The 27,905-nt window shown below is 38.0% G+C and overlaps 1 protein-coding gene across 1 annotated transcript in view; it reads left to right on the top strand.

Moving 5' to 3' along the window:
- Positions 1–27,905, top strand: part of IARS2 (isoleucyl-tRNA synthetase 2, mitochondrial) — a 55,963-nt gene that overhangs the window by 14,286 nt on the left and 13,772 nt on the right. The window contains exons 3-8 of the mRNA XM_040634486.1: positions 4,606–4,794; positions 8,102–8,192; positions 9,637–9,788; positions 11,146–11,306; positions 20,554–20,656; positions 21,283–21,376. Of these exons, the coding sequence (XP_040490420.1) occupies positions 4,606–4,794; positions 8,102–8,192; positions 9,637–9,788; positions 11,146–11,306; positions 20,554–20,656; positions 21,283–21,376 (790 nt within the window). The remainder of the gene's footprint in view (positions 1–4,605; positions 4,795–8,101; positions 8,193–9,636; positions 9,789–11,145; positions 11,307–20,553; positions 20,657–21,282; positions 21,377–27,905) is intronic.

Genomic DNA, 27,905 nt, shown 5'->3' with positions numbered 1-27,905 from the left:
GGGCAGTCCCCATCTCTGGTGGCTTTACCTGCGGTACCCCTGCCCGCCTGGCCTCCGCATCCAAGCCCTCTCTCCCCAGGAGTGTGCCGATGCGAGCCGGGCAGCTGTGCTGTGTTTCTCTCGAAGCTGCTTTGCTGAGGTACCGTGGAGGCGCAGTAGTGCACGGTGGTCGGTTTCAACATCTGTGTGTACCTGGGAAACCATGACCACGGTGCAGATAACCTTGTTGTTTTAAGATAACAGTTTTATCTCCCCCAGAAGTTTCCGTGTGTATTGCCTTCATCCTTCCCACACACACAACCCTCGGTCTGCTTTCTGTCATTATAGATGAGCTTGCGTTTTCTAGAGTTTTATGTCAGAGGAGTCCTGTACTACATACTCTTTCTGGCCTGGCTGCTTTCTCCCGGTGTAAGGATCGTGGCATTCACCCCCGACGCTGAGTGGCTCCCTCGCCTGTCCCGTTCTGCTGCCGGGCGGGCTGTGGTACAGGGTGCCATGGGTTTATCTGTCCACCTATGGTGGCCACACACGCGGTTCTTACAAAGGGTGCCTTTTCTGGTTCTGCCGGGCTGGGGCTGGAGCCAGGCTGGGGCCTGGGGCCTTGGTGTCTCCACGGGCTCTTCGAAGGGCCTCCCTGGTCCGCGTGCTCAGCCCGTGTCACGCTCAGGACGCTGCGTGTTGCAGGCGTTGAAAAATTGGAAGTCTGTTGAAAGAAGTGAGAAAGCTCATTGCTGTGAATGCTGTTCAAGGTGAACCATCTGAACAGTTAATGTCAACTTACAGTAGGAGTTACTGAAATTATAATCTTTTTAATTTAAAAAGAGTTGCTTTGGGAATTTCACATTGTTCTTAGTTTAAGGACAGTTCTCTCCAGGATGAAATTGTAATCACATAGGATCAACGTCATGAGCTTGCTGCCCGAACGTAACCGTCCAGAAGGGACACTTTGTATATTATGATGAGAACTTACGGTCACCATTGAGCTAAACGTCCAGAACCGTCTGGGCATATCTGTTAAGGGATGAGAATAAAACACCTTGTTGCATTAGAGGAGGCAGAGTGCAGCCAGAGGCCCTTCCCATCTCCCTCTTCCAGGTCTTGGGATCACCTGAGGTGCCCACTTCTCTGCCTTGCCCACAACCCTCCTCCACTGTCCTGTCACTGTGAACGCCACTTACAACTTCTGTGGCTCCTGTTCCTTTTCCCTGGGGGATAATGTTCAAAGGCCTCAGTCTGTCCTTCACAGTCCTTCATAGTCTAGCCTCATCCTGATTTCCAGGCTCCCCCAGAGTTGCACAGCTCCCCTTCTGCCTCCCCACGGGCACACACACTGACCACCACATGTACTTGCACTTCTCTCTGGGTCTGTGTGGATGGCTAATCCCCCCCGGAAGTCATAGAGCAGATGTCTCCTCTTCTGTGAAACCTCAGGTCTGAGCCAGTCCTCCACCGCCCTCCCTGGAGGCCTTGCTCCTGCGGGCAGGCGCCTTGGTATTGAAATGGTGGTGGGTTGAAGAGTCTTAGCAGTGAAAATATGTAAAAGATCATCCCTCTAAGTGGGACACCGAGGACAAGATTTCCACCAAGTCCTTAACCTTTCCTCTGAAACCAGAGTTTAAACTTGTTTAACATTTGACTTTTCTTTCCCTCCATAAACCTGTTTCATTCTCCTAGATACCTATGTTTCGTGCACGTAGCACAGGACTTGGCATATACAAAGTGCTCACAAAATGCTAATTTTTGCTTTTTAATGGTAAGATTGTTGTGTGTGTTTTTTCTTCCTCTCTAGGGACATGAATTTTATAATCCCCAAAAGAAAAATTACATTTTCCTGCGTAATGCAGCCGAAGAGCTAAAACCCAGGAATAAGAAGTAGTGGCCAGAGACTTCTGGGTTGTCCAGAGTTGTTTCCTCTCCACTCTGCCTCGTCTTTGTACGGATTTGGGTCCCAGTGTTTGGTAGGTTGTCAGCCCTGGATGTGGATTTCAAGCCCCGGAGGAAACAATGTCCTTGATCAGCAGTCAGGAGCCCCGCTGGCCCCAGTGACTGTCCGTCTCTCCATTCCACTGCCTGTTACAGATTTCTTCTGTGACTCCACGGGGATTGAAATAATTCTAGAAGTTAGATTCCTATGGGCGACTGCCAGGTATCTTGCAGTGCTTCATTCAGCCGTGTGTGTATTCGAGAACATTGGGAAACATTCTATGAACGCTGTACTGTATTTTGTAATAAAATATTTTGAAGATTCCCTACTAAGCTCCCTTCATGTGTCTCTCCCCATGCCCACCCGTCAAGCTCTGCACTCAGCTCAGAGTCTGCTTGAGATTCTGTCATCCTCTCCCTCTGCCCCTCTTGCTCATGTTGTCTCCCTCTCTCTCTAAAATAAATAAATGAAATTTTAAAAATCACGTGAGTAGAATGAGTAGAGACCCCCCCAAAATGGAAGGATTGCCTAGCTAAATAAAGAAGTCTTCTAGGTGTATCATTTCAGATACAAGCCAATTAGAAGTTTAAGTAATCTTAACAAAAATAAAAAGGGTTCTATGTCAAAAACAGGAAAGAAGCTACAGAATGTTTGATATTTAATACCATTTGGTCCTTGTTAGTACAATACGTAAGTTAGAGGATCCAGTATAGTCTTTACTCCATACTCCCCGCCACCCCTTTTTTAGTCATGGAAGGTATTATAGACTTCATTGACAAGTTAAGATGTTGTTATAGAAGCTGAATGGCGTTCTCACAAGGTTTTTGAAAGTGCTCTGGTTAAATTTAAGATCAACGTTCTAGATTGGGTAGTTCTTTCAAATTATTACTGTCAGAGAATCATTGGGTTGCCATTTTGAGCCACCGCATTCAGAGGAGCAGATATGCTTCTCATCTGTGGCAAGATAAACTGGTGAGAATTAGCTTATTACTAGTAGTAGGAATGTTGAACAGCTAAAATGGAATAATTTGTACAGGATAGCTTTTCTTTCCAGAAAAATATAAACTGTTTCTTATTGATCATTCAGAGATCTTTGTTGGGAAGTGAAGGAGAATATTAAGTGGTAAATACAGTAAGTATGGGAATAGAGGAAGGCTAATAGATGAAACTTACTTCGCCCTAAACCTTTAATTTCCATACTAAAAATGCATGAAAAGTACAACATAGGGTCATGGGGGACTGGTCTTACTTAGGAATCTAACTTAGAGAAGGGAATCAGAGTGAAAACTAAACAGATTTCTCTAAAAATCAGTGTCGACAGTTTTCTTTAACAGCATTATGAATTATCTTGGAAAAAATGCATCCTGAAGTATTCAAGTTTTTCTAGTAACTCAAGCATTTCCTAGGAATGAAATGCCAAGTCATCCAAGTCAAACAACAAGGAGAGTTTGTGATTTTTTTATAAAAGGGAGTTCCTTGTTACCAGTTATAAGGAAATGTTAATTTTTCTCAACCCTATTACTCGTCGTACTGTTTTAACCAAAATGAAATCAGCGACAGGGTTATCTATGAAATGTCAAAGCTACAAGATCTGTGGTGTTCTTCTGGTGATATGAATGGGTTCCTTTTTATTGCTCTACAGCTAGAAAAGAGGATTATAAAAGTGGAGACATTCCTCTATGAGGACAGATTTTTTTTTTAAGTTAATACTATTTAGTTTGGAAAAATGAAGGATGACTTGTGGGGAAGGTCTTAGGAGTAAGGGAGCCATTGACATTTCTTTAATTATTGAAGAGTAGATAGGGTGACACACTTATTTAGTACATCTTGGTGAATGTATAGGTAGAGCCAGGTAATCTTTTTAAAGTTTGGAGACTTATTTATTTATGTTAATTTTAGAACATGTGAACCCAAGTCGAGAAACAGTAGAGGTGGGAAACGTTACTGATGGTGTAGAAAAACTGACAGATGATGGGTATGATATATTATTAAAGGGGCTGAAGTTATATAGAACATTAGAGTCATACTTGCCCTGGAAGTTTAATTCAATCATTCATTAGCCATTTAACCTCAGGCAAATTGCCTACATTTTCTTGTTTTCTGATTTGTAAATTGCAGATAATCTTAGGTGTTCTGTAGTATTATGAAGACGAAATAAGAATTTTTGTTGAGTCCAGTACTCCGTGGGTACCTAGAGACTGTTAGGTATTATTTATCATCTCTTACCTTTTTAGGGTAACATTATGAAAAACAATAACAATGAATTCCCACAGAGACAGTGTTAGAACCTACTGATCATTGATCTGTTTATCTACAGTTTCTCTGTCCTTATGTTCCAGAAGGTGCATAGCCGTACATAAATTAGAGAAATCTTCTAGGGCCCATTTGAGTCACGTTACAATAATTGCTGATATTTTAAATCACTTACTTTGTGACAGGTATTGTGTGCTAAGGGCCCAGCATACTTAAAATGCATTACCTCAATTTAGCCTCATGGCAACCCTCTGAGGTAGGAACTGTAATTATCCACGTATTATAGATTCCTAAAGGTCACAGTGCAAGTAAAAGGGGAAGCGGAGGTTTGAGCCCAGTCTTGTTCCAGATCCTGCACCTTTCACTTGCTGTTCCATTGCTATTGTTGAAGAGGTAGAAGCGTTGTCATGTGAAATAAGTCTTAATTATGGTTTTCTTTCCCCACAGGTGTAGATTTGGAAAATGGTACTTGTGCTCATCCTTTAATTCCTGACAAAGCCTCTCCTCTTTTACCTGCAAATCATGTGACCATGACAAAAGGAACAGGGTTGGTTCACACAGCCCCAGCTCACGGTATGGAAGATTACAGTGTAGCGTCTCAGCACAGCCTGCCCACGGTACTTTGCCTCTTTCTTTCCTTTTTAATAATTGCTTTTGTAAAATTAAAGTGATAAGTCCTAACTAGCAAATTTATTTTTTGGTGATAAGCAATCACTTTTGTTATAATTAAGTTGTGAAATGCTTAGGTTTGTTCAGTACCCCTAGTGCCTTATTAATTCATACTAATGGAGAAAGATTTTCCTAACACAAAATCAGCACAAAATTAGAATTTAAAAAATACATATTAAGTGGGGACATTTTTTTTCTTTCAAAGTATAAATTCACATAGACAAATTACTTTTAGTTTCTGAAAAATGGCAGGTAGGTTTTACTAATTGAACAGTTTGGTTGTTTTTGTTTGTTTTTGTTTTTGTTTTAGGTAAACAGTCCTTTCTAAATTTACGTTACACATGCCAGTTAGGAAATTCTTCCATTTAGTTAAAGATGCATTGCAAAGTCAGCATGATATACGTACGTTGCCATAGACTGGACATTATTAATAGAGACCAAGTGAAAGGTGTTTTTAGTATATTTTACTTTTTCAAACATTATTTTATTTTTCCTCATGATAAGTGTACTCTTTAATTCCCATACTGATGCCCCACCCACCTCCCCTCTAGTAACCATCAGTTTGTTCTCGATAGTTAAAGAGTCTGTTCTTAGTTTCTCTCTCACCCTCTCTCTTTTTTTTTCCTTTTGTTTGTTTCTTAAATTTCACGAGTGAGAACATATGGTATTTGTCTTTCTGTGACTTATTTCATTTAGCGTTGTACTCTCCAGCTCTGTCCATGTTGTTGCAAATGACTTTTCATTCTTTTTATGGCTGTATAATATTCCAGCGGGTTGTGTATCTTCTTTATCCATTCATCTGTTGATGGGCATTTGGGCTGCTTCTGTAGTTTGGCTATTATAAATAATGCTGCAGTAAACATAGGGTGCATGTATCCCTTTGAATTCATGTTTTTGTGTTTTTGGGGGTAAATACCCAGTAGTGTGATTACCAGTTGTAGGGTAGTTCTATTTTTAACGTGTTGAGGAACCACCATGCTGTTTTCCAGAGTGGCCGCACTAGTTTGCGTTCCTACCAACAATGCGTGAAGCTTCCTTTTTCTCCACATCCTCACCAACACTTGTTGTTTCTTGTGTTTTTGATTTTAGCCATTCTGATAGGTATACAGTGATATACCCCATTGTAGTTTTGATTTGCATGTCTCTGATGATGAGTGATGTTGAGCATCTTTTCATGTCAGGCCATCTGGATGTCTTTGGAGAAATGTCTGTTCATGTCTTCTGTCCATTTTTAATTGGATTATTTGTTTTTTTTGGGTGTTGAGTTTTTATAAGTTCTTTATACATTTTGGATACTAAGCCTTTATCAGATATGTCCTTTGCAAATATCTTCACCCATTCAGTAGTTGGCCTTTTGGTCTTACTGATTGTTTCCTTCAGTGTGCAGAAACTTTATTTTGATATAGTCCCAATAGTTTGTTTTTGCTTTTGTTTTAGGAGACATATCTAGAAAAATGTTGCTACGGCTAATGTCAGAGACGTTATTGGCTGTGCTCTCTTCAAAGATTTTTGTGGTCTCAGGTCTTACGTTTTAGGTCTTTAATCCATTTTGAGTTTATTTTTGTGTTTGGTGAAAGGAAGTGGCCCAGTTTCATTCTTTTGCATGTGGCCATCCACTTTTTCCAACACCATTTGTTGAAGAGAGTCTTTTTCCCATTGTATATTCATTCCTCTTTTGTTGAGGATTAATCGACTACATAACTGTGGGTTTATTTCTGTGTTTTCTGCTCTATTCCATTGATCCCTGTGTCTTTTTTTAATGCCAGTAACATACTGTTGTAATTACTGCCACTTTTTAATATAACTTAAAATCTGGAGTTGTGATACTTCCAGTTTTGTTTTTCTTTTTCAAGATTGATTTAGCTATTAGAGGTCTTTTGTGGTTCCATACAAATTTTAATATTGTTTGTTCTAGTTCTATGAAAGTTGCTGTTGGTATTTTGATAGAGATTGCATTAAATCTGTAGATTGCTTTTAGTAGTATAGACATTTTAACACTATTTATTCTTCCAACCCATGGGCATAGAATGTCTTTCCATTTCTTTGTGTCCTCTTCAATTTCTTTCATCAGCGTTCTATAGTTTTCAGAGTACAAGTCTTTCATCGCTTTGGTTAAGTTTATTCCTGGATACTTTACTGTTTTTGGTACAATTGTAATTGGATTGTTTTTGGTACAATTGTAATTGGATTGTTCTCTTAATTTCACTTTCTGCTGCCTCATTATTAGTGTATGGGAATACAACAGATTTTTGTACGTTGACTTTGTGTCCTGCGACTTTACTGAATTCATTCATCAGTTCTAGTAGTTTCTTGGTGGAGTCTTCAGGGTTTTTTTTATATATAGTATCATGTCATCTGCGAATAACGAGAGTTTTACTTCTTACGAGTTGGGATGCATTTTATTTCCTTATGTTGTCTAATTGCCGAGGCTAGAACTTCCAGTTCTGTGTTGAATAAAAGTGGTGAGAGTGAACATCCTTATCTTGTCCTGACCTTAGGGGAAAAGTTCTCGGTTGTTCCCTGTTAAGTATGATGTTGGCTGTGGGTTTTTCATATAAGGACTTTATTATGTTGAGGTATAGTCCTTCTAAACCAACTTTGCAGGCAGTTTTTTTTTTTTTTTATCATGAATGGATGTTGTACTTTGTCAAATGCTTTTTCTGCATCTGTTGACATGATCCTATGTTTTCTATCTTTTCTCTTATTGATGTGACATATCACATTGATCGTTTTGCAAATGGTGAGCCACTTTTGCCTCCGGGACTAAATCTCAAATGATCGTGGCTTATAATTTTTTTAATGTATTGTTGGATTCAGTTTACTAATATTTTGTTGAGGATTTTACTTTTTTAAATTAAACTTGTGGAATGGGATGTCTGGGTGGCTCAGTCACTTAAGTGTCTGCCTTTGGCTCAGGTCATGATCCCAGGGTCCTGGAATCAAGCCCTACATCAGGCTCCTTGCTCAATGGGGAGCCTGCCACTCCCCCCGCTTGTGCGCACTCTCTCACTGTCTTAACAAATAAATAAATAAAATCTTAAAAAAAAATAAACTTGTATATATTTTAATAAGACCTTTTGCCTTTTGTGATTTAAATGTATAAATCCACAAATTTCTGTTAACTGCGTAAGAAGTACCCAGATTTTCGATGTAATGAAAAACTATACTGAAATGTTTTATATATATTGTTTTGCTGGGGATCGTCATAGGATAAAATGTTTTGGTACTTCAGTTGTTGAAAATAACCCTTTGCAGGATTGCCTAGTGGATGAAGATGGAGTTTTCACAGATGTCGCAGGTCCCGAACTTCAAAACAAGGCTGTCCTTGAAGAGGGAACAGATGTGGGTGAGTCTTGTGTATGTTGTTGTTGTAAATATATATTTTCTGAAAAGAAGCCAGCAGCAACCTTTGCTGGCTGTTCTCCCATGTACACTTTCCTTAGAAACGAAAATCTAAAGTTGTATTTTATTTTGCCACGTGGTTTTTTTGTTTTTGTTTTTAATTTTTTTATTATGTTATGTTAGTCACCATACAGTACATCCTTAGTTTTTGATGTAGTGTTCCATGATTCTTTGTTGGCGTGTAACACCCAGTGCTCCATGCAATACGTGCCCTCCTTACTACCCATCACTGGCCTGTTTAAAACCGAGGTTGGGACTTCGTCATCTTTTGCTTTGAGGTTGCTCTGCTTGGCGAAGCAAAGCAGGGCAGTCAACAGGGAGTGATATTATTTTAGGGCTATAGCGGAGTTAGTTTTGTGGCAGGATAACACCCAGCTTGAGGCTAGACGTTGACTCTGTATCAGACACTACTCTTTTTATAACCCCTGAAAATCACTGAGCACACGTTAGCATTGTTTATGTGTTTAAGCTCTTAGGGATCCTCCAGCCTTGACTTGGCTTTCTGACTTTTTATAATTATGGATCCAAGGACCAGGTACTGTGGAGATTCTTCTTTGCCCACACTAAGACTAAAGCTAATTAAATGTGGTATATTACTTACCTAGGACTACTGAACAAATTACCATAAATTTAGTAGCTTAAAACTCTAATAGAAATTTATTCTCACAGTTCTGGAGGCTGGAAGTCTGAAATCAATGTTTTGGCAGGGCCACACTCTCAGTGTTCAGTGGAAGAAACTTCCTTGTCTCTTCCTAGCTTCTGGTGGCTTCTGGTAAACCTTAGCATGCCTTGCTTTATACCTGTATCACTCTGATCTTTGCCCCCATCGTCACATGTTCTTTGCTCTCGTGTGTCTCTCTGTATCGTCTTTTCTTATTAGGACATTAGTCATTGGATTTAGGGCCCACTCTAATCCAGTGTGACCTCATCTTAACTTGACTACATCTGCAAAGACCCTATTTCCAAATATGGTCACATTCACAAGTGCTAAGGGTTAGGACTTGAACATATCTTTTGGGAGGATAAAATTCAATCCACTATAGCTGGTTTCTTCTGGATTCTTTGGAGACCATTTTAAGATTCATGGTATGAAAGACTGTAACTATGAATTTCAAATGTAGAATTTTAGATATTATCCAATTTATCTTTCCTTTGCAGTGAAAAGCCACGGGAATGGCTTAATTTGGAGTCTAATTAAGGTTTTAAAGTCTCTTCTTTTTTTGCCAGGAGAGTCCTAGATTATGCCTTTGACAGCTGGTAAGTGGCTGCTCTTACCGACTGGCACTTACTGGTCCAGGTTTAGTACTCCTGGGAATTAGAGAGTTAGTAGGATTTTCATAATACTTCTTAATTATGTCTAATATAAATTGTTACTGATTTTTTTCAAGTTATAAAGATGCTTCAGGCTTCAAAGCATTTGTTGAAAGAGGAGAAATTGGTACACAGCTATCCCTATGACTGGAGGACTAAGAAACCAGTGGTTATCCGTGCCAGCAAGCAGTGGTTTGTAAATATCACGGATATCAAGGCCACAGCCAAGGTATAAGAGACATCCTATTGTGAGTGTTGGGTTTTTATTCCCTCAGCATTAAAGGGTTGCTTGTGAGGCTGAGGTAGGGTTTGGGGAAAGGGAAGGATTGCTGCTATTATGATTTGGTGATTTGGTTTCATAAAATTACAGTTTTAGAAGGATCTGGGATTTCCGTTCCTTCATTATACATGTGTGGCTTAAAGAGGTTAAGGGGCGTGTCAAAATTTCCTGCCCAGTATGGTGAAAGTGGTATAGAATTAGGATAGAACTGAGTTCGGGAAGTGGTTTAACCTCTTAGAACCTCAGTATCCTCATCTATATGGAGTTGATAATAATGCCTACCTCGTGGGGTAAGTGAATAAAAGCTCCAGAACAGTGTCGCACATAGTAAACATTCAGTAAAACTCTCTAAAAACCCTGTGCTTCCTTAAGTTTGAAATTGCAATCCATGTGAAAAATTGTTGCTTTGAATTAACAAATACTTTACAATGGGTATTCTAAATACTAATACATATTCGAGCTCTTTCATTCACTATAAATATGTATTCGTGTGTCGTAAACAACAATTCTATTGAATGAAAGAGCACAAATATCTACTTGTTAATCAGGCTGATAATGAAGATATTTTACTTGACTGCTTTCATCTTAACATATAACTGCAATGAATTGGTTTATTTGTTGGCCTGGCAATTTGAAGCTCTGCAAGCAATTTACATTTTCTGGATTTGTATAGAGTGGGCAACTGGAGATTATTACTGGACATTTTCCTATACAATTCATCTTTTGGTAATTGACAAATGATTGAAATAAAAAACAGCTTTTTGTGGGGGTGGAGGTAGGGGGAGTTCTTGAGAGAGAGTAAGTAAATAGGAAGTAATTGTGACTTTGAGAAAGTGTTTTCTGTGTTGTAAACCATTACTATGTGAAATTAGGTTCTATTGTAATCCTTGTTTATAAATAACCTAGAACAGTAGCTCATTTTTTAAGTACCTAAAAATTATCATTGAAATCAAGTTTGAGTGGATTTTAACTACAGTTTAATGAAGTTTAATGCTTCTGCTAACCTTGTTATAGGCAGTTTTGTTCTAGGGTGCTTGGAAGTTAGTATACAATCTCTTATCACATTCTCTAATGGTGAAGTCCGCTCTTGATGTTATTTATTAGATCCTTTGTGGCCCTTTTTTAACTTTGCTTCATTTGGTTTGAAATCTGTTGTTTTTTAGTTCAGTTTTTTGGCTCTGGGAAGGGAGACATATGAATGACTATAAACATCCAAAATAAAGAATCATTAGGATTAAAGTCATGGCAATTCTGGAAGATTTGTTCTGCTTACTCTCACTGGACTTGATTTGTGAATCAATTGCAGGAATTGTTAAAAAAAGTGAAATTTATTCCTGGATCAGCACTGAATGCCATGGTTGAAACGCTGGACAGACGGCCATATTGGTGCATATCAAGGCAAAGAGTTTGGGGTGTTCCAATCCCTGTGTTTCATCACAAGACAAAAGATGAATTCTTGATCAACAGGTAAAATTCTTCCTACATTTTTCAGCATTTTTAAGTGAGCTGTGTTTTCTTCAAAAGTAGAGAAATGGACTGTTGAGAATTGATACATGTTAAATCATATATTCAGTCTTGTCGGGGGGAGTAAAATATAATTTCAACAAGGTGCTTTCATATGGTTGAAATTTTAACAATTATATTTTTTCAATATGGATACTTAGAAGCAGAGGCTCTGATACTTTTTCCATGGGAATTCATTGTTTCTGTGCGCCTGTAGCATTGTGCTAGAATCAGGTGTCAGGAATCCAAAGATGAACAGTGTTCAGGAGGGGATCCTGGTATGCAATTTTTCTTTAGGAATTAGAACCCCTCTCTTACTTTAGGCTACTGTCTTGTTCTTTCTTTCTTTTTTTAAATTTTATTTATTTATATATTTAAGAGAGAGAGAGCGTGCACAATCAGGGGGAGCAGCAGAGAGGGAGAAGCAGGCTCCCACTGAGCAGGGAGCCCGACACGGGGCTCGATCCCAAGACCCTGGAATCATGACCTGAGCTGAAGGCAGATGCTTAACCCACTGAGTCACCCAGGTGTCCCTAGGCTACTGTCTCTTTCAATAGAAATGACATTATGTAATTATAGATCCTTTAAAATTTAAGAAACTGTAATATAGTTAAATGCACAAAATTACAGTTATTCTAGTGATGATTACCTTCCCAACTATTTCTTCCCTTTTCCTTAAGGTTTCTTTCTTTTTTTCTTTTGAAAAGATAATGTATGGACATGGTGAACAGTTCAGGGTAGAAAAGCTTATATGGTGGAAAGAAGATTTTTTTCCTAATCCAGACGCTAGACTCTCCTTGAGGCAGTGAACAAGACTGACATGGGCCTTGCTTTGAGGTGATAGCGAGATCATAGTCTAGCTAGTTTATCTTCTAGTAAATTAGGGAGGTTTTCGGTATTGCTGTTACTAACAGATATGAAAAGGGGAATATTAATCATTCCTTTTAGGAATACATCTTTATTGCGTGAGGATCCAGTGAGGTTTTTGAGGGCATGGAAACCAGGAAGGAATGACTGGGAGTTCAAGAGACTGTAGACGTAGAGTTGAATGCCCCTACTTTGGGGTTCGTCAGAATGTTTGTGAAAATGTTCTACTTCTCGTTGTCAGCATTATCAGTGTTTCTTTGGGTGGTCCTTTTATGAATGTATGTATTTTAGGATTTTTTTTAAATGTTGATTAAAGTGGGCTGGGGTTTTTTTGTTTTAATCATCTATAGCCACATATTAGGTAGTTCTTAGTGTTTTTTTTGTGCGAAAGTTACTTTTCAATTTACTGTTTATTTTTAAAGATTATTTGAGAGAGAGAGAGCCTGTGCGCGTACGAGTGGGGTGGGCGAGGGGGAGAGGGAGAGAGAGAATCTCAAGCAGACTCCCCACTGAACACAGCCCGATGTGGGGCTCAATCCCATGACCCTGAGATCACAACCTGAGCCGAAATCAAGAGTTGGACCCTTAACCAACTTAGCCTCCCAGCAGCCCCAGTTCCTTTTCAGTTTAAATGCACATTTTATCATTGCTTCATGGGTGATCTAACACCTTATGGCCACATGGCTCAGGGAAGAACTAGAGGCTATGCTCTGCCTTGGGCAAATACCAAACCATAAAACAGCTCATTTGCTTTATTCACAGAGGATATGGCATTTGAGTAGGGGCTTGAGGATTAGATAGGAAACAGGGCAAAGTATTTTGCAAGTAGAGGGATCAGCAGGAGCTGAGGGCTTGGAAGGGGAGAGCATGGCACCTGTATAGGAACCGTACTAGGACTGTGGGGTGTCGAGAAGGGTTTTAGATAAATGCCAAGAAAGACTGGTTGGGGCAAATGGTAGTTGAGTCTCAAATAGTAAGTTAAGTAGTTTAAACTTTTAAATAGGCATGAGGAATGAGAGTATATTTTAGGAAAAGAAACTGGAGGTTAAAGGCCAGGAGGTCATTGTAAGGCTACTTCAGTATTATTACTTCATTTGGAGAGCTAAGGAAGGCTCTTTGTCCTGAATATTGTTGCTCACATTGTTCTTATAATTGAGAGCATGTTCAGAAGTGAGCCACTGATACCTTAATACCTTAAAGTTCAGATAAATTTACACAAGTATTGTTTAAAATTCCACACTGTAGAGTTTTCTTTTAAGGAATGTTTATAAGGCACTGTCATTGTTTCTCTCTCTCTTTTTCTTTTTAAGCATTTAAAAATGCTTAAGGGATTTTTAGGGAATTTCCTCAAAGTGGTTCAGGTGGTCGTATGTATATATTAGTAAGGAGCAAATGGGTTTATTTGACCATTATTTAATCATGACAATAAAATGGTACATAAGTCGATTAGTGGTCACTAAGCTAGGTAAAATAAATGTGAGCTTTGTCAGAAAAACACAAGCAAATTTTCATCAGGTGTTATTTGTATTTTATTTATAGTTGATATATTCATACGATTATGTTACAGATTGTTTTCCGTGCGTCTCCCATTGTGTTGCTTGCATGATGCTAATTGAACTCTGATTTTGAAGTAGAAGAGGTATACAGAATGTTGGCCTACAAAAATGACAGACAAACTTAGCCAAATTGTCTGTCAATTCATAGGTCATTTTCCTGTACACCGTTTCTTAGTGATGACTCTTATCTTCTTTCTTTGTCGGGTCCTTCGTGTGACATGACACTTGATTTAGGAAGACAGATATTAATTCTTAATTATTTGCCAGTTTTTTAAGATAGCATGAAAGGTTATCTTTTTTCCTCCGTAAGCAAGTCAGAATCAAGTGACTATGATTTTCTGTCTTTCTGGGGTCTGTGTGTTGTAGTGTGTTGGTCACCATCAAAAGTAACAGCATCTCCACTGGAAATTAACATACAGTCCACATGGAGTTGCTGTTACACTTGATAACCCCATTAAGCACACCAGAGATTCCTTCTGCTTTTCTGGATGAAAGTCTGTAAGTTAAAGCCTTAATTATACTTGTGTCACAGAAGAAAATCTTGATTTATTCACACTCTAAATAGGTTTAGAGACTGGTAGGTTTGAAACTCTGATGTTTAATTTTGGTTTGAATGAATGTTCTCATCTGCACTTTATAGTCACATTTGTATTTCCCAAGACGTAATTCCATTTCTGACTTTAACATTGATTTTTCTGAATCTGCCATTATAATTTAGGTAGAAATCTATTCCTAGTTAATAAAGGTAAATACTGTTTAGCATTAAAAAAGGTAAAATTTGGGAACATTTGCCACCTAGAAAGAAAAAGAAGTTGTTTATTTTGGATGATTATATCAATTCAGCAGTATTAATACAATAATCTGTGTGTTTAGGAAACTTAGCCCCTGATTTCTAGAAATTATGAGAAAATTACTAGAAGCAATCAAGGAATTTCCAGTTCAGCTTGAGTGCTAGTTTTTTTGTGTGTTTTTTTTTTCTTAAGATTTATTTATTCATTTTAGAGCGTGCAGGAAGGAGGGGCAGAGGGAGAGAGAACCCCAAGCAGACTCCCTGCTGAGTGCCAAGCCAGATGCGGGGCTTGATCCCAAGACCCTGGGATCGTGACCTGAGCTGAAATCAGGAGTCAGATGCTCGACTGACTGCCTCACCCAGGCGCCCGAGTGCTGGCTTTAACTACCTTTTGCTCATGTTAATAATAATGACATTTGGTGACAAAATTTTATAATGTTCATTAAATTAAAAAAATTTTCTCCAAAATTGTTTCCTGGAGCCTTTAAAACATAAGTATTAAGATTAAATTAAAAATAGAATCCCCCCTTCAAATTTCATTGTGTTCTAGAATTAAATGTATAAATTTAGTAAATACATTAGAAACATTTAGCCTCTTACCTCATTCTTATTCCAGTAACTTGAAGAAGAAAAGTTGTCTTATAATCCTTAATATTTTTCCTTTAATAAAGACAAAACACAGGAAACAGTAGAATGACAGCAACAGTTTCTTACTTGCTTAGTGATCTTAATGCTCCTTAATTTCTGATTAACACGCTAAATAAGCCTTTAGCTCAGTTGATATCAAAGTCTAGAATGATTGGATGGTGTTACTACCCAGTGGATTTTCACTGGTTGAAACCTAAGGAGGGACACGTCATGCGTGTGTTTAGATAAGGCCCTTGCATAAAGTACAAAGTTTTATGACGGATTTATTGCTTTATGAAATAACAGCATTAAAATGGAAGTATATAGATTATGTACTGATAAGTGGTTTCACCCACTTTTATCAACAGTAATTGAGACCGATCTTTAGGTTATAAGTTAACTATACATTTGTGTTAAGTATAGGATATTACTAACATAAGGGAAGAATTCTTAAGTTTCCAAAGACAAATTTTGACTTTTTCCTTATATTTTTTCCTGAAAAATATTCAGTTATCACTAAGAAATACGAATTGTTTTTAAAACAAATATTGTTTAAAATTGTTTTTAAAACTTTTTAAAGCATAATCTCTGTTTCATTATAAACAATTACACTTGTAAAATATTTATCTGTAAGGAAATAAGGCTAATGTCTCTTGTGTAAAGATAGATATGTAAGGATGTCTCATACAGTTGATGATAAAGGACCATGGTGATATAAAGAAATACTCTAAGTCACTTTTGGAAGAATGAACGTGCAGCCATAAAAATGCTAGCTTAGCTCCTAATAATTGCCTAGTTCCCTACGTATGAAAATCAAATAAATGTAGCCCATCCTGATATTTGGCTATTTCTGGGTTTTTGCTACACCATTAGACTGTCTTTTAAGCACTTGTGTAGCATTTACTTGTATTTCTTTTCCAAATTATCCTTGCAGATTTTGTTTGAACTAACATTAAATTTATCTTTATTTTACAATCTGGGATAGTTACCTCAAGTTTGTAGGTCACCAGTATATGTTTATTTTCATTGAAAATTTTGTTTTTAAAATTTTCTTCCACAATTTTTTAGGGTCTTTCAGACCCTCACAGTACAAGTCAAGAAAAAGTTCTCATTTTGTGGTACCAAATCTGTGCACTTAGATTTTTATTTGTTTAGATTGTGAGAGTGTTGTCTTTGAAGTCTGCATTCTTATTTATCATAAATTTTGTTCAGGTTTTTTAAAAATTGTGTTCAGTTTTTATCCTCGAACTCCAGAATTATCTCTAGCTTCTTTTCCTCTTTTCAAAAATACAAGTAATATAACGTTCTAAGATCTCAAAACAGAATTGAGTTGCAGAACATAATGCTTATTAAAGTACATTTAGTACATCGTATTTTCATATTTCATGATATAAAGTTAGGAAGCAAGTCTTGCTCTAAATATTCGTGAGACTTGCTCTGTTGATGAGGCAGACCTTCTTCCTTCCCCTCTTTGAAGTGTTTCATGTTTCTTTTGGATACATTGAATAAAGTATTCTTTTGTCCAGCTTCATATGCATATGTTATGAGGGAAGATACTGGGTCACTTACACTACATAAAATGTGTAGTTTTACTTATGACAGCTTTTTAATTAACTGCTGCAGGATTATTTTCGTTAGTGTAGATAACACTGTGTGGTTATGTCATTTTTAATAAGTATTGTTAGGTAAACTAAAAGAAAAACAGTCAAATAAACTTTCCTCCTCACTGAAACAAGAGACTTACCAGTTTTTTTTTAAGTGTATTTGCAAGTAAGATGTATATAAAATGCTTCTTACACTAAAAAATTGTATATGTGAGTGAGTTACTAAAATCTTTATAAGAAAATATAACAAAACTTCAATTTTGGTTAGACTAGAGATGGGTCTCTAAACTTGGTAGGATTTTATAGTTGCCTTAATAACTTGTCAGCTGCACAACTGGGCTCTTTATTGTTTGGTACCTTTAGTTACGGTTCTAAAACTTCATTGAATTATCTGCTGTTTAGGGATATAAAAAAAGAACTTGGTCTCATTAGAGGCGGATTTGGTCTTCTAAAATGGATGGGCATCATCTATAATTTTAAGGTTACTGAGTAAAATACTAGGACTTTATCTTTTTTTAAGAATAAAATTTTTCACACAGCCTTCTTTCTGACAGCTTTTCCCAGTGTTCACAGAAACTGAAGCTCAGAAAAATACTATGATGTATTCCTGTCAGTACCTAATAATTCACAGGTAGAATCTGGTCTTTGGACTGGGTGCTTGTTCTGTCAACACTCTAATCTCTGGAGACTGACTGGTTCCCTAACTTCATCTCTGGGTCAGGGGTTCATTGTGCATGGGGTAATAGAGTCTTTTTGCCTTTGCAAACCCCAGAGAACAGGAGTGTGAATTTACAGTTACAGTGGCTGTCTTGATAGATGAGTTAGAGAAGCTGACTAGGGAAGTAAAAACAGAATTGAACCATGATTTCGGGCACACAGTTTTAAGGCCTGGCATTAACTATGTTACTTATGTAGGCTCATGACTGAAGGATCCCCAAGGCAGGGAACAGTGTATCTGTCAGGGGCTATTAAATATTTTTTTCTGTGTCTCTAATTAGATAGTGCTTGTAAAGTGCTTTGAAAAATGCAATGTGTTAGGTATACACCTAAATGCCTTTATTTTGATTAATAATATTAATCCTGATAGCTCTTCCTTATTTCCTAAATTAATATGAAATCTGAACCCTTTGCTTTTAATTTTGTGTTATTTTTTCCAGTACATTCTATTTATTTATTTCCAGTACATTAAAAACTGTTTTACTGTTTTATTTTACTGTTTACCTAAAGTTACAGTGTAATGATAACATTGTAAAAATAAGAAGTCAAAATGACACTCATACTTAGAATCCTTCTTTTCTGTGATAGTTTCAGAATTGATACAAACATCATATCTACTGTAATTGTGTCTGTATAAATGTACTTTGCCAGTATCTGTGTAGAGGGGGTTCTTTTAGAAAAATAGCATTAGGTTATTCATATTTTCTTTTCCAGTATATTCCTATTTTCTTAACTGTTAAAAGGTTCTGTGCAAACTATATAAGATAGTAATATGTAACTAAATATTGTCATATAACTAGGTATTGCACAAAGTTTTTATGGTTTCCTATCACTGAAGTTTATCTTTCTTGTTAAAGTCCACTGAAAATGCATGACTACAAGAAATATGGACTTGTGCCCATTTTAACATTATTGTTGTTTTTCTTTAAAATAGATGCTGATAACATTATACATTTTCAATTCATCCTTCCTAGTATACAAACTTAGGTATTTCGAATTTCTGTTTTGAGAGCCTGTCTAATTCATCATACCCATTTGATTTTTGCTTCCTACAACAGTTTTTTCATAAACATTTTATCTGTGAATTACCAGACCAAGAGAGGTTAAATGATTTGCCCTGCATAGTCATGATTAGTGAGAAGCAGATCCAGATTAAGAATGTAAAGCTTTTCCTGTGCACTACTCTTTGCACGTACTTCGATTCTGACAGACCTGCGGTTAATTCTTAGTTATTTGCATTAATGGAATGTGGTAGAAAGGGCATGTGTTTTGGTAATTGGTTAACAAAATTACTGTCTAAATTTACCTGACTTCAAAGAATCAGTTTGAATAATAGCTAATGCTTCAAAGAATCAGTTTGAATAATAACTAATGCTTATAATATAATACTTACTAGTATGTGCCAGATACTGTTCTAGGCATTTTATATATAAGCTTAATTAATATCCGTAATAGCTGTCTTGACGATGCTATTATTATTCGCATTTTACGAACAGATAGAGAAATATTAAGTGTTGTGCCCAGGGTCACATAACTAGTGAGTGGTAGAGCCAGGAACTGCACCAAAGCTGTGTGGTTCCAGGGTCCATGGTCTTGACCATTATCTGTCCCCTGACTCAATGGAAAGCAACTAGAGGAAGTTGTAATGTCAATAAAGCTGTGATAATAAATTAAAAGTACATTATTCCTGTGAGAAAATTTAGTATAAATTTTCCCTGATTTTAATTTTCAAATAATTTATAATTGTGTATCTTCCCAAAGATGTGGTCAGTTTCAGTATTCATTTGATGTGTATTAATTGGCTTTTTACTGTATGTTGGGCACCATGCTAGGTTTTTCGTGGATCATCTCACTTAGTTTACAGGCAGTAGGAGGGGAGTGTCTGGGATCGCTGCAGTGTAAGTTCCATTAGTGCGGGAATCTTACCTGCCTTGTCAGCTGCTATACTTCCATTTCCTCAAACAGTGATATTGGAGGTTCTCAGTCAATATTTTTGAACAAATGAATTGTATTCTCCTTAACGGAGGGAACAATCAAGACAGAAACGTCTTAGTACTTGTGCATGGTCGTACATGAAGTTTTAGTACTTTTGCAGGGTTGTACATGTAAAAAGTGGCTGAGTCAGGATAGAGGCCTGGATACCTGTTGTTTAAGTCCGTGCTCTAGTGTGGCCTTGCCTCTTATGCAGGTGAATTTGGACTTAGTCCTGTAAGTGCTGGAAGTTTTGGAAAGGGGATTGTTGTGATAAAAGCAGTTTTAGGAATACAGTGCTGTCAAAGACCTGTCGTTTAAATTAAAGAGTGAGGGGCTCCTGGGTGGCGCAGTCAGTTAGGCACCCGAATCTCGGTTTCGCCTCAGATCATGACCTCAGGATCCTGAGATTCAGCCCTGCATCGGGCTCTGAGTTCAGTGCGGAGTCTGCCTGGGACTCTTTCTTCTTCTCCCTCTGCCCCTCTCCCCCACGCGCACGTGCCCTCTCTCTTTTTCTCTCTCAAATCTTTTTTAAAAAAATAAATTAATTGAGATGAGAGTAGAGGAGAAGTCAGACCACTGCATTGATCTAGTATTGAGGCAGTGAGGTTCGACGAATATTGTATCAGAACAGAACAAAGAACAAATATGAGTAAGATTTCAAAAGCAGAACTGACAGATGTGGTATCTGAATTTGAGCAGACTTTGGAGGGAGGGGGGAGATAATTAGGAGGTTTTGAATATACATCCCTGGTTAGAAAATAGATTGATAGAAATAGGGAAATCGGTAACTAAAACAGGGCTATCAGAAGAAGTCTTTTTTTTTTTAAAGGGTACATGTGATCAATTTGATTTTATTTATATTGAATTTAAGATGACAGCCACAGCCAAGTAAACAAGTAATTGAAGATAATACCGCTAACGTTTGGAGGAAAAGATAGGAAGAAAAATATTCTGCTGATAGGGGAAAACAACTATTCTCTTTCTTTCTTTTTTTATTTTAGCTGTTTCTTAATTTTAAGATCGGTATTGATCACTGTAGTTCACTGAGCAGTTCTGCCTTTTCCCTCCTAAAACAGCCAAACCACTGAGCATATTATTAAACTAGTGGAACAACATGGCAGTGATGTCTGGTGGACTCTTCCCCCTGAGCAACTTCTTCCTGAAGAAGTCTTATCGCAGGTACATTTCCATGTGTATTTAACAGCCTCTGTGTGCGTTACATGAGTTCATGACAACAGGAGGGATTCCTGGGGTTTAAGTTGTTCTATCGTCGTGTAAAGTTAATGAGTTTATTCCCTATAAATTAGGAGCCAGTGCAGTTGGAGAGTAGACGTTTCTGTTTAACCAAAGAAGCGTGGTATTTAGTATGGCAGGAGAGTACAAGGGTTATTTGTTATCTTATTGAGGGCCAAGATTGATTTTAACTGATGTAGTTGACTAAGCAGATACAGTTGTGAGTCTGAGCATAGTTCCTAATGTTGGTGTGTCAGGATTTTGTGGGATCTGAATTCTAGTTAACTGATCTCATCACATGAGAAAATACAAATTAGAAGATCATTTCAAGAAATGAAAAGAGTTCATATTTGTGTTAGTAAATGTGTAATTAAGTGGCCACAATCATCTTTACATGCAAATGAGGTGGTTGTACTGAATTGCAAAATACTTAGAAATGTTTTAAATTTCATTTTAAAATATGAGTTTAACGCTAGAAAGCATTTGATTTTTTTTTAAAACTTTTTTTGGTCCTTATTGTATGTATTGTGATCTTTGCATAATTAAAATGTTTTCCCACGTCGTCTTATTAGGTTGGTGGTCCTGATGCCCTGGAATATGCTCCCGGTCAGGATATTTTGGACATCTGGTTTGATAGTGGAACTTCATGGTCTTATGTTCTTCCAGGTAATTTTAAATAATAGATTATAAACCAGTCAGTCGGTTTTGAAAATACATAAAAGTTACTCAGAGGAAATCTGTGATCTAGGGATATATTTTTTCTGTATTTGGAAGAAAACCTTTTTTGGTGGGGGCAGCAGGAAAGAAAATAAAAAATCTGCTATGGTATAATTTTAGATCTGAAAGGGCCCTTGGAGATCATTTAATCCAGTGATTTCTAAACTTTTTCTGTTTCTCCAAATGAAATTTCATATCGAACCCCCATACAAAAGATAGATTAAAAATGGGAATTTTCTTCCGCTCAACTCGCTCATTCTCCTTGACTCACTTGGCAGTCCCAAGGCATTAGTTCTGTAAAGTTTAGAAATCACTGAAACAGTCTGACCCCCGTCATTTTTCAAAATAGGAAATGAGATTAAATTAGAGCCAAATTAGATGATGGTCACACAGTTTAGTAGTTCAGACTAGAACTCACATACCCTGATTTTTAGTTGTCATTTTTCTTATACAGCCTTGCCTTTTCACATCTCTTCCCCTCTCTATGCAGACAGCTGATTGATTTTGTACTTACTCATAGTTGGGGCGCACTCTTGACTCACTGAATGAAGAGAAGGGAGAGACCAGGCAGGAGTTAGGAGGGAGAAGCAGGAGCAGGCACACACTCAGGGTTGTGTTTAGATGCTTAAGGAGACAGATATCCTTACAGATACCAAGTGAACACCAGAGGTAAGACGAAGAATAAAGCTCGAAGTCACTCTGAGGTTAAAGACAGGAAAGAGGTAGGTGGCAGGGAAGGGGGGGCGGACAGACACTTCCTCACATTGCTACTTAGGGACAACTTCAGCCCAAGAGATACTGCTTGCTTTCTGGAGCAAGAGAATGTGGGAAAGTAGCTTGTCTGTGCAGCTGGTCGTTATTAAAGGATCGAAAGGGATAGTCCTCTAGTTTTACCAAAAGTGTACTTCTGGTCCTGGGCCTCACTACTTTTTTTTTTTCTGCAATAAAGATATTTTATTTGGCTCGTTTGCAAAGTAAAAATTGGTGCTCAGGAAATAACAGTATGATATGAAAAAATTCCATAAATAAGTGAAATGAAGTCAGTCAAGAAAGGACAACATAAGCCATCTCGCTCAGCACAGTGACCCAGCATTACAGGCAGACGTTACCCTTAATGCTAGCCGTTCAACTTTGAAATGTCTCCAAGAATGAAAACCATCCAGGGACAAGGAAATAATAAAGGAAGTCTCAAGTAGAGTTGCAAATGTTGCATTTTCTGATTTTTTTTTCTAATAGCTTAGGAAATGTGAAAAGCAAAATCCATGTAAATTCACATTTCCTCTAAATTACAGCTAAAATATATATGGTAATTCATTATGGCCACATACAAGTTACATATTGGTAAAATCTTTTACAATTTTTATTTAATAATTTTCAGAATTGTTATTTTGTAAGTTTCTCCCACCCTATCTAAGAAAAAACTGCAAGTTTAAGTACTTTGTTTTCCTAAATTATATTGAAAATGTAGGCAAATAACACTACATAAAGTAGGTAGGTTAAGCAGTGTTGTAAATCGGAAGAAGAGTTATTTATCTACCACATTGGGGCGGCATCCTGAATTTCAAGAAAAGTATGCCATATGCAAAAGAGTGTTTTCATATTCCTGAGTGCATTAGCTTTTTTGGCCTTGGTGAGAATTGCCGCTACAAGCATCGTTGCATTTTAAATTCTGGAGTGGTTTCACGTTACTCCGTGCAGCAAGCATGCTTTCTACTTAGCGCCACTGACTGGGTAGACTCCATGAAAACTCACTGAAACTCATCAAAACCTGCTCTCAGTGGTACCAATGGAGTTTAGTCCTACTCCTTCTAGTTCGTGATGTCCTTAACCAGATCTTTGACTGTGACAGAAATACGTCATTGAATGAAATTAGTGGTAAAAATGCACCTAAGCAGTAAATATTTTTTTTCTGTCATATTTAGATAATTAATTCAAGGAAAGAAAACTGATTTGTCACTTAAACATGTGTGTCATCTGCACGGAAGGCTGCCAGAACATAGATAATACACAAGTCTGATTTTAAACTGCAGTTCCTACTTTTTCACTGAGAATGCCCTGTCCCTCCTCCTCTTCCACTAAATCAGTCAAAAATCTTAGGAGGTCAGTTAATAGGAATTAGATTAATTAGCTTATATTTTATCCCATTTTCCTTTATTCTTTTGCAATAAAAAAAAATTGCAAAAGATAGGGAGAAAGAATGTAGTGGGAAAGAGCCAAGATATTCATTCAGTAAGTTAATAGTTCGAAAAGCCATAAAGCAAAGGTGATTTTCCTTAAAATTAAGGAAAAGAGAGGAGAGAGAGAAAGGCTTTCCTGAGAAGGGTTATTGCACTTTTCATTCTCAGATGCTTGTATTAATTCTAATAAATGATTCAGTGTCTGCATATTTCCCTAAGAGTATATTGTTGGAAAATAAAGTCAACTTGACTTTGAGCTTAATTTAGCCACAGTCTTCATCAGTACCTATTGATGTTTAACAAGACGAATTTGGTGATTATAGCATACATAACTGGTTTTACTTTGCGCTGGCAGGTTTTATAGCAGTGAAAGAGATTCGGCTTAGGAATTTTAACACCAGGTCAAGTACTTGTTTCATTGTGACTTCAAGGTCAATAGTACTTAAACTGAAACTGGAACACTTTCTGAAAGGGAAAAGCATTTTTAAATGAATCATTTCTAAAAACGTTCTTTTTTTTTTTTTTTTTTTTTAAAGATTTTATTCATTTATTTGACAGAGATAGAGACAGCCAGCGAGAGAGGGAACACAGCAGGGGGAGTGGGAGAGGAAGAAGCAGGCTCATAGCGGAGGAGCCTGATGTGGGGCTCGATCCCACAACGCCGGGATCACGCCCTGAGCCGAAGGCAGACGCTTAACCGCTGTGCCACCCAAGCGCCCCTCTAAAAACGTTCTTTAAACATTTACCAAAGGCATTAATTATTGCAGTGATTTTAAAAATAATGTTTTTCAAAAATTTTAAGTGGATTCTATTTTGTAGAACAGTTTTAGAAGAAAGTGCAGAAATCCTGTACACTCTGCCTGCCCTCCCCCAGAGACTCCCCCACTGTTTTTGTTACATTTGTTACTGTTGATGGACCTCCACTGAGATCATTATCATACAGTTTGCATCAGAATTCACTCTTGGGGTTGCGTGTTCTGTAGGTTTTGACAAACGTATAACGACATATCTACCATTGTACCACACAGAATGGTTTTACTGCACTAACAATTTGCTCCACCTGCTGGTCCTTCTGCCCTGCTAACCCCAGGCAACCACTGATCTTCTCACTCTCCATAGTTGTGCCTCTTTCAGGGAGTTACGCAGTTGAAGTCATACAGTATGTAGCTTTTCGGATTGGCTTCTTTTACTTAATAACACTCATCGATGGTTCCTTCACGTCTTTTCCTGGCTGGATAGGTCATGTCTTTGTAGTGCTGAGTAATATTCCATTGTCTGGAAGTGACGTAACTTACTTATCCATTCACCTAGTGAAGTAATTAGTGTTTTAAAATACTTAATTCGACTTCATTTCTGTTTTTTCCCCTAAGGTTCTATTTATGTATTTATTTGAGAGAGAGAGCATGCCGGAGAGCTTGGGGGGGTGGCGAAGGGGAGGGAGGGCGAAGGGGAGGGAGAAGAAGAGGGGCAGAATCCCAAGCGGACTCCCCGTTGAGCACGGAGCCTGGCCTGGGGCTCCATCCCCTGACCCTTGAGATCAAGACCTGAGCAAACCAGGAGTCAGATGCTCACTTGACTGAGCCGCCCAGGGGCCCCTATGTGGTTTTGTTTTTTTTTTTAACAAATAGAAATAACTTGAAGCAAATAGAAAAAAGATCATTTTTTGAAAGAGAAGCTAGAATTTACAACTTAGATTTACAAATCAGTTTTTTTAAAAGGTCACCCTTTGAAGAACATATATATATAATCCTTTATTGTTATTAATTATCTTGATATGCTGACAAACTCATGGAAATGTTGATGAGCGGAGGTGAAATACTGGAAGGAGATATGCTGAAACAAAGTGATTATCTCTAGGGAGTGGGATATATGTGATTTTATTTTTTTGAACTTCTCAGTGTTTTACAGATTTCTTGAAGTGAGAATGTACATTTGTTAGGAAAAAATCATTACTAAAAGTAAACTTACTAAAATAGGAAACAGTTCCAGTAATTCATCATATGCGGTTGTACAGAAATGCCACAGTATTCCAGCACTTGAGTTTGACTTTTCTTCCTATTTCTTACCATCCAAGACTAAACTTATCTTCGTTTTGAAAGTTCCCACAAGCTTTATTTTCTTCATTTGTTGACCAGAGCTTTGCTACACCCGAGCTCCTCCTGCCCTGACCCTCTCCGTTTTTTTCCGTTGGTTTCACACACCACCTTGAAAGGCTCTGGCTTGCAAAAATTTTCTGGGACTACACCTCCTTTTCTATGGTGATATTTTGTTTCTTACCCAGTTCCAGCAATTCAATATATATATGAGAATGAAAAGACATTGAGACTTTACCCTTGATAAATATTAGCTGTTTTGTTGTACTCTTGTTAATTGGCTAATGTCCTCTTGTTTTATTAGAATGTTACAACGTATGTTTCTAGGACAGGATCAGAGACTATATATATATATATATTTTTTTTTTTTAATGATTTTTTATTATATTATGTTAGTCACCATACAGTACATCCCCGGTTTCCGATATAAAGTTTGATGATTCATTAGCTGCGTATAATACCCAGTGCACCATGCAATACGTGCCCTCCTTACTACCCATCACCAGCCTATCCCATTCCCCCACCCCCCTCCCCTCTGAGGCCCTCAGTTTGTTTCTCAGAGTCCATAGTCTCTCATGTTTCATTCCCCCTTCTGATTACCCCCCCTTTCTTTATCCCTTTCTTCCCCTACCGATCATCCTAGTTCTTTTGTTCCATAGATGAGAGAAATCATATGATAGTTGTCTTTCTCCGCTTGACTTATTTCACTTAGCATTATCTCCTCCAGTGCCGTCCATGTTGCAGCAAATGTTGAGAACTCGTTCTGATAGCTGAGTAATATTCCATTGTATATATGGACCACAACTTCTTAATCCAGTCATCTGTTGAAGGGCATCTCGGCTCCTTCCACAATTTAGCTATTGTGGACAATGCTGCTATGAACATTGGGGTGCATATGGCCCTTCTCTTCACTACGTCTGTATCTTTGGGGTAAACACCCAGTAGTGCAATGGCTGGGTCATAGGGTAGCTCAATTTTTAACTTTTTAAGGGACCTCCACACTGTTTTCCAAAGTGGCTGTACCAACTTGCATTCCCACCAACAATGTAGGAGGGATCCCCTTTCTCCACATCCTCTCCAACAAGAGACTATATATTTTTTAAAAAGTTTAGGATTACTGGGGCGCCTGGGTGGCACAGCGGTTAAGCGTCTGCCTTCTGCTCAGGGCGTGATCCCGGCGTTCTGGGATCGAGCCCCACATCAGGCTCCTCCGCTAGGAGCCTGCTTCTTCCTCTCCCACTACCCCTGCTTGTGTTCCTTCTCTCGCTGGCTGTCTCTGTCGAATAAATAAATAAAATATTTAAAAAAAAAAAAAGTTTAGGATTACTAATCACATTTTCACAAGTATTGTTTCATATGAGAATGGTTTGAAAAAAAAATACGTCTTTCATAATTTGCCATCAGGAAATACCAGTGCTCCTTATGATCTATTTTTGTAATAATTAACATTTACTGAGTGTTTACCATGTCCCAAGCATGTCCTCTTACTTCTTTAATCTCCATAACAACCTTATAAGGTAAACAGATTTTGGTCTTGTCCTCATTTTAGTGAAGATGAAGTGGGAACGGTGGGAGGTTAAGCTGAGCCCCCAGGGCTGGTCCGCACCGCAGCCGGAACTCAGACCCATGAGTCTGAACACAGCTCCCGGGCCTTCTTCAGATTGCTGTCATCCTGCCTCCTGTAAATCCTTGCGCAACAGCCAGCTTTTTAGCATTTTAGAGCTGACAAAGATTTTAGAGATGATTGAAAGCCCTTGTGTTTTAGGGGTGTTAATCAAGGCTTAGGAGAGCAGCTGTGTTCAGAGGACAGCCCTGGAGTCTGACGCTGGGCTGTGGACTGGGAGTGGTCATTTCCCGAGCCCGCAAGCAGGCATCTTTCAGAGATGAAGAGGGTTTGCTGATACTTTCTGCTATTTCATTACCTATTTATTTCAGGAGAAGAGTTCCACCAGCATTCTGTTATTGACCTTCTCACTAATGGGTCCATATCCAAAATGTGGTCACCAGTAGGAAGTGAACATTCTGGGTGGGAGGGGTTTGAATGCTGGCATTATAAAAGTTTAGGGTCACAAATGGTTACAGATTAGGAGAGGAAGAAGAAGAGTAGGGGACAGATGTAGCGCTCTAGGTGTTGAGGCTAAGACATTTTGTTCTTAATGCACAGATGCCTTTGTCTTGTTATATCCTCCAAGACTTCCCTAGCTGCGC

Source organism: Ursus maritimus, unplaced genomic scaffold, assembly GCF_017311325.1.
Source record: "Ursus maritimus isolate PB19 unplaced genomic scaffold, ASM1731132v1 scaffold_2, whole genome shotgun sequence".
NCBI lineage: Eukaryota > Metazoa > Chordata > Mammalia > Carnivora > Ursidae > Ursus > Ursus maritimus.
Note: the sequence above shows the minus strand (reverse complement) of the source record. Positions and strands in the feature narration are given on the sequence as shown.